General features: G+C 39.8%; 1 protein-coding gene across 1 annotated transcript in view; it reads left to right on the top strand.

Annotated features, from left to right (window-relative positions):
- asic1b (acid-sensing (proton-gated) ion channel 1b) overlaps positions 1 to 12,742 on the top strand; it is a 144,242-nt gene that overhangs the window by 6,331 nt on the left and 125,169 nt on the right. The window contains exon 2 of the mRNA XM_058631446.1: positions 2,326 to 2,521. Within this exon, the coding sequence (XP_058487429.1) occupies positions 2,326 to 2,521 (196 nt within the window). The remainder of the gene's footprint in view (positions 1 to 2,325; positions 2,522 to 12,742) is intronic.

Genomic DNA, 12,742 nt, shown 5'->3' with positions numbered 1-12,742 from the left:
TCCCATATCATTGTGATTATATGTGCTTCCACTAAAGCCTCCTGTCTCTGAGATCTGAACGCAGCGTCGTAAGTGCTCTCCTGGCAGCTTTGTGTTGCCTAAAAGACACAAAATGTAGTTAAGTCTAATGTATATCACCACAGGCTGTATTTGTTTTTAGTAGAATGAAGCATGACAGTTTCGCGAGGCAGCCCCTGTGTGGGCTCGGCAGATCAGTTGTTGACTACTCTAAGTAGTCACTGGAAATTCAGCTGCTTATCACGAGGACACGCTGCTTATCAAAGATGTGTTTTCAAAGACCAGAAAACGTCCAGATCAATTTAAAGTATTGCAGGGAGCGGCCACAGTGAGCTGCACTGCAGGCGACAGACTGCACACATCCAATAATCATTTACCCTCCACAACCACAATGTGGCCTCGATATGATTTCAACAACAGCCTGATAAGAACATTTTTTTATTAGTGTGTATTGAATCAGCGAGTGGAATGGTCACCTGCACCTGTCTTAGAGTTTGCTTTAAACCTGTGGAGACAATTGGAGGTAGACAACACGTTAAAATACTGCACTGATGTTACGAGATGGACGGATAGATAAGATCGACATGGTGACTATTGTGTTTCTTTCTGATCGAGGCAGGTAAACAACGCTGTCGCTGAAGACAAACATATCACATTTCATGTCATTTGATTGCGACATGAGTCGAAAATTGACGCCGCCTGCATATGAAGGCAGTTCTTGCAAAAGACATAATTAACTATTTTATTTTCATCATCAAGGTACAAAATCTTGCTCATAAGCAACGGGAAAAGGTTGCCCTTGTGGAATAAAAAAAAAATACCCAGGAGGATTTACCACCAATTACGGTTTGATATAGAGCCCATATCCATGAGAAATAACTCTGCTGTCGGCATCCACAAAGTCATTCACAGATTTATTGTCAGAGGAGAAGGGTATGCCTTTGTCTCTTTGTCTCTCTCGTGGTTTTCAATTCTAATTTTGGTTTCCACAGCTTGGGAGAGACATTCATGTTTTCCGATGCAAATTGAGCCGTCCAAATTTACTGCAGTGGCACAATACATGAACCCCATTATACTTTAGCCGCTCCACTCTTATGTTACACACAAATTCAGGATTTGATATCAAAAACTACACCCCACTACTTTGCAATACTTTAACTGGAGAGCACCGGACGCAATGACTACACTGCTGCTTAATTTAAAACCCATTAAGCATTCTTCTACTGTCCTATACGACTCTGTGTGTCCCAACAAATTAATTTTATGAGTGTCTGTCAGTGCTGCTTAATCTTAGCACTCCATAATTTGGATGCTTGTATCACTGATGGCCCATCCCTCAGCGGAGGGGTCATCGACGGGCTGTTGTTTCTCAGAGCCGGGCCACACTAGTTAATTAAGGTTAATTTGTATCTGTGAATGATTGTGAGCAGGTGCTGGAGGTTGATGATGCCTGTCAGCACAGGCGCATCATTAATGACTTTCCCCCAGTATTTTCCTTCCGTGAGTATGGTGATTGAGTTGGGTGTCTGTGAGTACACACTTAGTTAGTGAGTTTTTCAGGGGAGCAAAAAGAGACCGAACCGGAGAAAGTCGAGTGTGTTTTCTCCCCCACAGGATATACCTGATTACACTTTGCAGCAGATGCTAAGTGAAGTGTTTTGCTTTGATTTAAACGTCATTTAGTCTATGCATGCGTTCCCAGAGTGTGCAGAATCCTCAGCCTGAATTACAGCATTATGAACATTGTTATGCTTACGATGTGAAAACGCTCTGCCACCACAGTTAATTCTAATTATTTGGCAGATTGATTAGCACGATTGTGTAAAAAGAAATATTCACATCCTCTAAGTAATGAGCTGTTTTCTCCCACTCAGCATTACTCGTCGCGGCTGGCGTGCCACAGTTCAGCTGCCAGTTTCAGACAACGGGTTTACAATATTGTCAGGGAGTTAGAGGACGAATATGCATGTTTTGTTCCTTTTAATAATTATTAATATTTTGAACCTAATTGCCTGAAATGCCTGTCTGCCTGCCAAACTTTTAAAAAGAGCATTTGAAAAGGCTAAATCCAGACCAGAGTCAGACTTTCATGCTGCTTAACGTACTGTGGACTCCAGTGCGCTACATCTTTATATTTTGTGGAGTCTTTAAAAGGATTTCTTTGTTGTTAATCATCGGCATAATAGACGAAGCTAAAGGCCGTTAAATGAACAAAGTTTATTTATTTACGTTTATATATTGTGTGTGCAAATACATTTGCTTTGTCATTGTTACATTAAGTAATCTCCAAACCTTGTTGTTGTCTAGGTATGAGATCCGGGATCCACACATGGTGGAGGAAAATGTCCTGCAAATCCTGAAGGAGAGGGCCAATTTTGACAACTATAAGCCCCGGCCCTTCAACATGCGCGAATTCTACGACCGAACGGGCCATGACATCAAGGACATGCTGCTTTCCTGCTACTACCGAGGCATGGAGTGCAGCGCTGAAGACTTCAAAGTGGTGAGTCAGGAAGCTAAACGTTCTTCGGTGCGAGACCCGGGTCAGCTGAGCATGTTTGGAATGTAAGGCCAGTGCTGATATTGTTGAATAAGGCATCTTTATTATATAGCAAGTATTGACAATCAGTGCTGAAGTTTGCTTTTGGGCAATGACATGTCAGGATTTGGATAATAGTGGATTGTGAAGACTTGATTTTTATTTTCAATCCACGAACCCCATCAGTCCACATCTATAGGGAATGAAAACGATTGTGTACGCTGTGACTAGGGCACACATACTTGTGCAGGTCTGCTGTCATGCTGGCTCAAGCGTGATCGTGTTGTTCCTGAAAGGTTTGTGTAACTCTCATAAAAGATTGAAAGTTGGTCTTTAGCTGAATCCTGGGTCAGTGCTGTAACACTTGCTTCATGGTCAAGAATAGAAAAACAAAATCCGTCTTTCTGAGACATTTTGTTGGAATGTTTTTCTTTTTTCTTTTGTTGTATTACCTGGAACCCGTGTGACCTTTATATCTGCTACACTCATTTATCAGATACAGCTCCTGGTCCAGCCAAAAGCACCTGGTCCTGATAGTAAATATCATTGTCATCAGTTATTGTACATTATACATTACGTCTGTTGTTTAAACAGAATGGTTAATGGTTTAACAAGATAAATACAGACCCTTTACCACTTCTAAATGAAAATGATACCACCACTGCCAATTAGCAGTTAGAGACAATGGCTGATAAATTACAGAAAAGCTACAGAAAGTATGTGTTCAGGACACAAAATGGTGTTAAAATTCTTAAATTGTAGGTATGTTTATCATGGACAGACAACAACAAACAACGGACACATTTGGTTTAACAGTTAGACAAAAGAAAAACTGGATTTAACCAGAAGAGCGCTGTTGCTGAACACAGTGATCGATGATCCATGTGATCGATCAGAGTTTCCAGCAGTGTGGTGATGAGGGCTTCTCATTTTCTGTTGTTCGTGTTGCTGTTCACACAAATCAAAAATAATCTGCGTTCTTGACCTGTCACAACATGACGTGACATTCTTCAACTCTGAATAGAATAGTTGTAATCCTGTTGTCTCACCATTCATGTTTAATTAGCGACTGTCAGTTATCAGTTAGAAATTAATTGTTCCTCCCTAATGGGAAAATGTGATGTGTAGTAATCAAGACAACAAAATTATCATTTAAATTTTTTGCTAAAGTTGTTTAGCCCTATTTGTTAGCTCAGTGCATGCAGCACAGTGGCGGTTGTTGGTCTGTGAAACAGACCCAGGTATTTATACGTGAATTCTGCAACATGAAATAAATATGACAATTATGTAAATAAATAAACAAGGAAAATGCTATAATAGAGTTTTTATTTACAGTGTATAATATGTTCAAACATAAATGTGCTATATTGCTGAGCAAATAAGCTGATATTTCTCTGAGACAGAAAAGGCTCTGGTCTCTGTCAATCAAAAACTGGTTCCACCTTTCAACCCACTGCTCCTTTGACTTCCAGAGAAGCTGAGCTTCCCTGGAAGTAACGTTTTGCCACATTTATCCAGTCAGTGTCTCATTCACCACAAGGATTCTGTGTCTATTCTGGATGAATGATGATAGAGAGATGATAAGTGCATTGACCATATATTAAACATGTGATACAGTCAGGGTCTGACATTAACACCAGTCAAGTGTCAAATTTCAGGGTACCATGCTGGAAGATAGATGTATGTATCAAAACAGCCATGTCATAATACAATATCTGGATCTGTATTTTGATTTATGGGCAACACATGCACACAGGTTTGCACAGCTATTCTTCTATGAACACTACTTTGACTTCCATTCAATTGGACAGCTTAAGCAAAGTGTTATCCATAACCTTAATCCTGTTCGTGAGGACTGCTGGTCCTCACAAGGTCAATGATTTTCCTTTAAAATGTCTTAAAGAGGCAACGATATAAGCACACACTCGTTAACCCTAACCAATTTACTAATTGTCTAACCCTATCATAAACTTAACCTAAACCTCAACCACTAACCACCTCCTGTCTCCTATTAGATAAACTGCCACAGTAAATTGTTTATCAGTCTGAAAGGTGTCAACGGCAAACGGGGAAAGTTTGATCAGTTGATACTCCATTACATGTTTCTTAGTTTGTGACGCACATACAGTACTTGTGCCTGTTGTCATGGCATCTGGCTGAATCCTGATTGTGTTGTTCTTGAAAGCTTGAGCAATAAAAGATTGAAAGCTGGTCTTAAGCTGAACCCTGGGTCAGTGCTGTAACACCTTAGTATCAAAAGTACTTTTTCCTTTTGAGTTGATTAGGTGCTTTTTTTTTTTTTTACACTATTTCTGTGCTGTTACTTACCTGCTAAAGCCTTCACTGAGATAATCTGGAAGACTGTAAAGCTAAATACAACAGTTCTCACTCCTGCTTACATTTGCCAATGCTCTGAAATAAATGAGTACAACGCAAGAGTCACTTTACTTGTAGCATTCCCAGGACAACGCAAACCCCTCCTGCAGTTAAAACATCTGTTGTGTAGGCAGAGAAAGTATCTGAGGACTAGTAAAAACCCTCTTTCACACTCTTACACTGTGTCCTTCAGTGGTCCTTTGAGTCAGACTATCTCATGCCCTGAGCCTTTTCACCTCAATATCCCATAAAACTATGTTGTACAAGAGTATAGGCTGCGGAATTGCCCATCTAATTTGCTGATGTGCCCACATTTTAGTTGTGCTTATGGCAGATGGTGTTTCACGGGACCTTGCTCTATTAATACAGTCGTGGACCTGGATAAACCAGCTCAGCAGAGAGCACAAATGGTGTGGAAAGAATCTCCAGTGTGATAGAAAAAAAACAAAAAAACCCAAAATAAATAAAGGGCAGATGAACACTTCCATAAGCCCCTGACTCCAAACCCCAAAGCATGAAAGCATTAAAACTGTGATTAACACTGTCTGCGGCCTCTGCTTGTTTACCTCTGGCATCGGCCCCGTGCCTCACTAGCTGCTCTCTGGCTGTGGAAGATAGCCAGAAACAAATGGCCCCAGCTACATATGGAATTTGGGCTTCCAGTTACAATGCATTGCTTTATTGGCCCTTTGTCAACAATGGATAATTAGAGTCCTCCCACAGCAATAGTGACACTTATTATACTGTAGGTTGTCAAATGGGACATTAAGAGTATGAAAGGTAATGGCGCTGTATAATCATCACATAGGGTTTGACCAGAAATGACAAGAAATGTTCAGTTTCTTATATCTTCCCCTCACAGTTGGTAAGACCACATACAGTCGCCTATGTTATAGCATAGGATTACGTTGTTTTGTTTTTCTAAGTTCCAAGTTTTTAAGTTACTATTGAAGAAAATGTTCATCTTATATTATTATCCATTTTATACTCTAATTTTTAAGGTTTAAATATTGGTCTGGATCTCACCATTATCCAGTTAGAAGCGCAGTTTGTTCATGTCAGAGGCCAAACACAGCTGCTTTTTACAAAAACACTGTTGGACATTGTACTATATGACCAATTTTCAGGCATTGCTAGGGGATGTTTTACAGCTTCCTCTCTCTCTCTCTCCCTCTACACCCCCTCTGCCCCACTCATTGGGATCCTCCTCCTCTTTTCTGCTTGGAAATAATAATCAGCATCTCATTGACATCGCTGACTCAACTATTATTAAAGAACAATGGTAGTAAGTAAATTTACCCTCAATTAATAAAGGTTGCCTACGGATTGTGCCATGTCGCTGCAGACAACGTAAACAAAGTAAAAGCCATACTTTGCACAACTTAAGGTAAAATTGATAAAGAGATAACATCAACATTGTGGTAAAATATAAACGTATACAATGAATAACCTGATACAAACTGTGCTCTCTTCATCCTTACTGTGCGTGTCTGTCTGCCCAGGTAACAACAAACATAATGGTCAAGTGTTACGGCCACAGCAGCAGTAGCTGCAGGAAGAGTGCTATCAGGAGACACTCGCGTTTACAGTTTCAGACACTGCAGAGCTGCATTGTATCTCCCGTTTCCAGCTGCCCGATACTTTGTGCAGTGAAGTATAGCAACTCAACGGGTTCCTCCCATCATCCATTTATAGTTTTGTCAAAAATAAACTATAGGTTTTGTTGTTTGTGCAGCCCACTCCTACCTCAGCAGTTCCTATGATGTTTAGTTTTCCATGTTAGCAGCAGAGTTTATGTAGAACTACCAGCTATCGGAGCAAAAACGTCAATACAGTTGTCTTTGAAAATCATATGGAAATACTCTGGTCAGAAAGTTTTTACGGCTCCACCTCTACACACTGAAAACACAAAAGGTCCTTGAAAAGCCTGACAGTTTGAATTATAAAGTCATTTGATTTTAATTTGACATTTAATATTAGCCCGTTATGCACCTAAGTTAATGTTTAATAGAGAGCTAAGGTGAAATATTTTTGCTGAATGCTTTTGTGATTTGATTTGCTGATTTGTTGAGTTGTTTCAAATTGTGATTTTGATTTGAAAATGAGTGTTCAGTGCTAATAGGGCTTTTATAACAATTAGTCATGGAGGTGAGGTTGGAAAACATTTTTTAGTCCTTAAGTACGTCTCAGGTGGCCACTCACTTCCCGCCTCCGCACCCCTCGCCTTTGTGTAACCCAGACCCTTACGTAATTACTGATCATTCTATTGAGCTATTGTCTCAATTTCAGCTGTGTATTGACAGTCAGTGTTCACCGCTGGTGTTGCAGATAAGTGTTGCTAATGAGGCGTGATCAATAGAGAAAGCTTTTAAGAGACACCTGCTTGTGGATCACATTGCACAAACACTGCTTGAATCGATGCAGATTTTGAAGTCCGTCTTGTCCATTAGTAAATTTGTGGTGAGTGTAATCATCCTTCTTTTACCCGTTCATATGAAGTAATCCCTTAAGTGGGTGTTTTCTTGCCTTTTCTCTAAGATTCCCTCCTTTGTTTTTATGGTGGAACGATGCTGATGTAGGTTTTTAGCTGAAGCATCGCGGCTTAAACAACAGCGTAATCTAATATTATGTGAGAATATCAGAAATGATTGTAATTGTTGTAATTGCCTGTTCCTCATCAACTGTGACACTTTGTTCTACCCTTACTTATTAATTGTTATTCACGTCTTATCCGTCAGCTTTGGCTGAGCACTCCCCTCTGCTTTCCCTCTCAAGGATAAATCAATCAATTTGCTATTAATTTAGGACTCATCATGGATCAATTAGGTTTTTGCCGAGTCATGGATGAATACCTAATGGCAAAAAAAAAATTCCTTTACTTGTTTGGGAGACCGGTGGCTTTTCCTCACCAGAATCAGCTGGCAAATTCAAGTAGAAAATGAATTGTACGCACTGTAAGGCTGTCAGCAGAGCTCGGAGGACGGTGCAGAAGTGTCATTCTCTCACAGATCACTTGACTTGAATAAATGATCAAGAGCATCAGGGAAAACCCTGCCTACTGGGTCTTTAACTAACGTGGGGAATATGTTTTTGACTGAAATTGTTTTACATATTTTATATATTAGCGTTGTTAGTATAGTCGCAGTGAGAAATCCAAGTATAATGTACCCCCCCGACACCCTCCACACATGCACACAAAGGCACCTTACGGAAGACCTCTTTGTTGTATTATTAATCACAGAGTGAAGAATGATGTTTTTGACAAGACAGTTTCCTGATATCGGAGGTGCAGTTTGGACAAAAGGTGAAAAGAGGAGGGGAGATCACGGGGAGATCCGACAATGCGTTTGACCTTGTCACTGCTCCTACCCTCACAAAACTGACTTTTGATAATGAATTAAGGGATGAGGTTGAGGGGGCTTATCCCTTAAAGAATCAATTATAAACACTTTGGGCCGGATCACTTCAGGGCTTTGGAGTGAGCGAGAGCTTTAGAAAGTGGAGGAACCTGCGGGCAGTGCTGGAAAAGTGGAAGAGTCTCACTCGGTTGCTGGTGCTGCACGTACAAAAGGAACGGGGGGGGAAGGAGGAATGATCTGGGTACTGGGGAGGGAAAGTACACTTGCTGAATGAGAAGAGGATATTCTGCACTTTCTGTGTTAAGGTCCTCTCTGCACGCTCACTGTGTAAAAACTCTTAACTCAGTCTCTGCTCACTCATAATTGATAATTTTTTAGTACACTGTATATTATTCTAGGTTGGGTTTTCGTATGAGCCCCACTCATACTAATTTATAAATAAATAAAGTAAAGAAAAAGACATAAATGTTTTTTTCTCCCTTTATTTCCATGTGATTTTTAAGAAGTTAGTAATGTTTTGTAAGGCAGCTGGTCAAGTTCACAAGTTATGAATTAATTCCAAAAAAACATCCAGAAAAAAGGATGAATGGTTTTGGTATTCAATGTCGGTCCTGATAATTATCAGTACTGTGCTTTTGCATGTTGTGTTTTCAATGTATCTCCCAGATTGTTGACCTGCTTGATCTGTTTTCTATGACTAAATGAGGTTTTCAAGTAGGGCTGCAGCGTTCTGTCGACAAAAATTGACAATAAAAGGTGTCGCAGACGAATTTAATTGGCGATAATTGTCATCACGTGGATATTTAGCACTGTCTTTTTAAAGAGAGTGAGACATCCCGCTTTCTACTTATCTCTGCTGGGAGTCACACGTGCAGTGAACAGTGGGAGACAGCAGGTAAATATCAGAGCGACATGGCTGCTGCTGATCCAACAGCCACTCGCCTAAAAATATCAAAGTTATGGGAGCGTTTCATTCCGGATGCACCGAGAAAAAGATATGACATGGAAAATTGATGTGCACAAAATTCATGGCAAATGCAGATTTATTTTATTTTTAATAAGGGAAATGTTTTCAACATTTATTTAATGTTCATGAAAATGAATACTTGATTTTCTTATAACCAGCACTTTGCCAATCCCTGGATTTAAATTTGAAATAAAAAAGCATTTTCATTTATCTTTTGTAGGCGTATCCTAATTTGCAGCCTTCCATTGAAGTATGGAGCTGTAATCAATTGGTGATGTTGGTATGGATAAGGAAACCAAACCATTTGCCTTTATAAATATTGCATTAGTTTAGCTATTTTATTGTTGCAGAGGCAGTCTTTAATTACACATGAAAGTAGTCGCCATAGCATCTGGGCAGCTATGGAGCTTTTTAGTTTAGATATTGAAAATGGAGGGTGTGGCTTTAAGCCGCTATGCTCTTATGAAGAGACACAATGTTGGGATATAATTACAGAGTGAATTACCAGTTGAAGGTAAAAGATCCTTGGGCCAAGATTTTTAAAGATTGCTTGAAAAACAAGCAGGATATTGTATAAGTACAATAAAAAAGTGAAAATGATATGCATAAGACCAGAGCATGCCACTGCTGATCCTTAAGTCCTCATCTTGCTATGGTTTTGATACGCTTTGTTGCATATGTGTGATTTTCCTGCTCGGAAGTGTTATGATGTGTGAAGTGATCCGATGTGTTTGAACACATATTCATGTCTCGTCAGTCAGCCTGTCATTCACCAGTTGCCGGCTGAATTAATACTGTAAAACATGCTCATGATTCCTTCATGCTCTCATCATCGTGTGTTCACTCACCCAGGCCTGCCGGCGATGGCTCATTCACTGTTTGTAGTATTTGCTTTCATAATTTTGTTAGATGCATTCAGGCTTGTGACTGTGAAGATGGGGCATGAGGAACATGGACATTTCCATTAATCTGTCATTGACTGAGTGCAGGGACACGTTTCAACAAAAGACAACATTTAAGTGGTCTTTTGAAAAAAAAAAGAAGAAAGAAGACAAAAGGGGTTTCAAATGTCACGTGGTAACTCACATTTTTCTTTGTATGGATGAGGGTGATACGGCAGCTGTGGCAAGAAGCTTATTTTCTGCACTGTAAATTCCATATGCCCGTTCATGTCCATGTCTATTAATCTCCCTGTTCCATTTTTTTTTTAAAACAAATGATATATGAACAGAGCATATGTCTAATATGTTGATAAAATGAAGACACAAATCTACAAAATTGACTTCATGGCATCACAGCACTGTATAAACACCCATCATTGAATAAACACTGATATCATGACCATTCGAGAGAACAAAACAGTTTTTAACGAGTCTGGTTGCATGGACGGGTCCGCTGTGTGAGAAAGTGAATCAAAGCTCTCCTCACACTGAGAGAGAAAATGTAAACATTAGGAACAAGAAACCATACGGAGTTTACAGTTGATATGTGTGGCCGTGGCTGCACTGATTAGAGTAAAACAAACTGTGAAACAACCACTGGTCACAGGACGTCAGATGAGGAAGCTGTCCCTAATCCTGTCCTGAGGATGGATTGTATTCATGCAGCTCGGGAATGTGGACATCTGGAGCCTCAAAACACCTCCAAAGGCGGTTTTCAGGCTGCAATGGGGCCGTTCAGACCGTTCATTCAGACCACTGAGGATGGATGTTAATACCAGGTCTTAATGGGCATAAAATGTGTAAACTGGTTATTTATATTTAACAATCAGTGCCACAGACAAACTATTGGTAAATTGCCGTGGGAATAATACACAACTCCTTATATGGACATACTGTGTGTGTGTCTTCTTATGTGTTGTTGAGTCAAAATTCATTTTATATCGCATATTTTTTTTGTTTAATCTGGGTAAGCGATAATTGTGCAGAAGTAAAAAAAATAGGCGATTTTTCTTTCATTTTTGTTCATAAAAATTAGCCAAGCAAATTTGGAACTGTGACTTATTTCCAAATTTTTTTTTTAAATACTTTTTGCTCAGGTGTGTTTATATGGTTGGAATATAATGGAAACAAATATCTATTTCATCAGATTGCCTATAGTTGATACGTTCTAACATAGCAATGGAAAAAAGCAGCCCCAATGCTCTGTGTTCTAAGGGTTAAAATTGACACAGTGCAGCTTTAAATAACAACCACATTATAATTAAAAGGTGGTAAAAGCCACATGACAAACACGTTATTGAGTTATCAGTCTGAAAAGCAGTAAACCAACTAAAAGTTGTGGCTCAGTTTGTCAGTGAAGAACAGGGGCAGGAAGCCATTGGAACAAAGAGTGAAGTGTTTCAGTATAACTCCCACCTTCAGGATCCCAAGAGGTGCTTCATTCTCACCATAACAATATGTCACTTTTTAATGTCTCATTAGCCATAGTGTGTTATTTCTTAAATGTACTGTTTTGTTTACTCTTCACTGCTGTAGCCCAAGTGCTGTACTAATGTGCCTCTTCTCTCTTAGCTGAAAACACCTGTCAATCATGACCCTTTAATGCCATGTCTCCTCAGTTCACATGCTGTTTATGTCACTGGTCCCTTGTGATGTTTTTTTTTCTTCTTACTTTCTTTTTTTAACCAGCAGTTGAGGGTTAGGGAAGGGATGGGGATGGGGATGGGGGGGCATGGGATTTAAAAGCATCAGAAATCACTTATAGATTGCTGAGTGCACAGTTTGCACTGCCCTGCTTTAGTGTGTGCAGACTGCATAAAGGTGCAGGCAGCATATTCATCCAGTGCATCTAATTTATGGCTTTATTCAGAATTAAATGTGTGTGTGTGTATGTGGTTGGTTGTGTATGTGTGTGTTCACATGTGTGCATGAGAACAGGTCCCTAAGTAAAAGCTCCAAATTAAATCGACAGATTTGAGAGCTTTGGGTACAGGAGTAAGATGCTGACCTGCAACTCTGCTGGTTAAACTTCTCAAAGGAAAAGTACATGTTACATTTTCTTTTTTTTTTCTAACTTTCAGTACAGCTATCAGAGAAGATGCCAGTAATTTAGGCTGTAATCGACTGCACTGCAACATCTCTCCCGCTGTTATGATGGCGTTAATGCAAATGTGAAGTATATTTTCCTACACTGTCCAGGGTGATAGTGGCTCAGTGTAAGAGTGAGTCATCTTTCAACTGCAAAGTTGTGGGTTGGATCCCTGACTGCTAGTCTGCATGCCGACGTTGTCCTTGGGCAAGACACAACACCGTGTTGCTCCCATGTTGTTGACTGGTGAACAGTTCATGTGAGCGTTCTGCAAGACCACAAAAGTGCTATATACTATAAATATACTATATATACTGTATATAAGGTCCTCATGCTGCTGTCATATATGCAGCGGAAAGGCATTCATGTAACGCTGCAACCCTGGCCTCTGCAGCATTTCTTGTATAATATGGGAAAAGTCATTTTGTCCCAATTCCAGAGCAACAGTGAGAA

Source organism: Solea solea, chromosome 6 (genome assembly GCF_958295425.1).
Source record: "Solea solea chromosome 6, fSolSol10.1, whole genome shotgun sequence".
In the NCBI taxonomy this organism is placed as follows: domain Eukaryota; kingdom Metazoa; phylum Chordata; class Actinopteri; order Pleuronectiformes; family Soleidae; genus Solea; species Solea solea.
The sequence above is the reverse complement of the archived record's forward strand: the minus strand, read 5'-3'. Positions and strand labels throughout refer to the sequence as shown.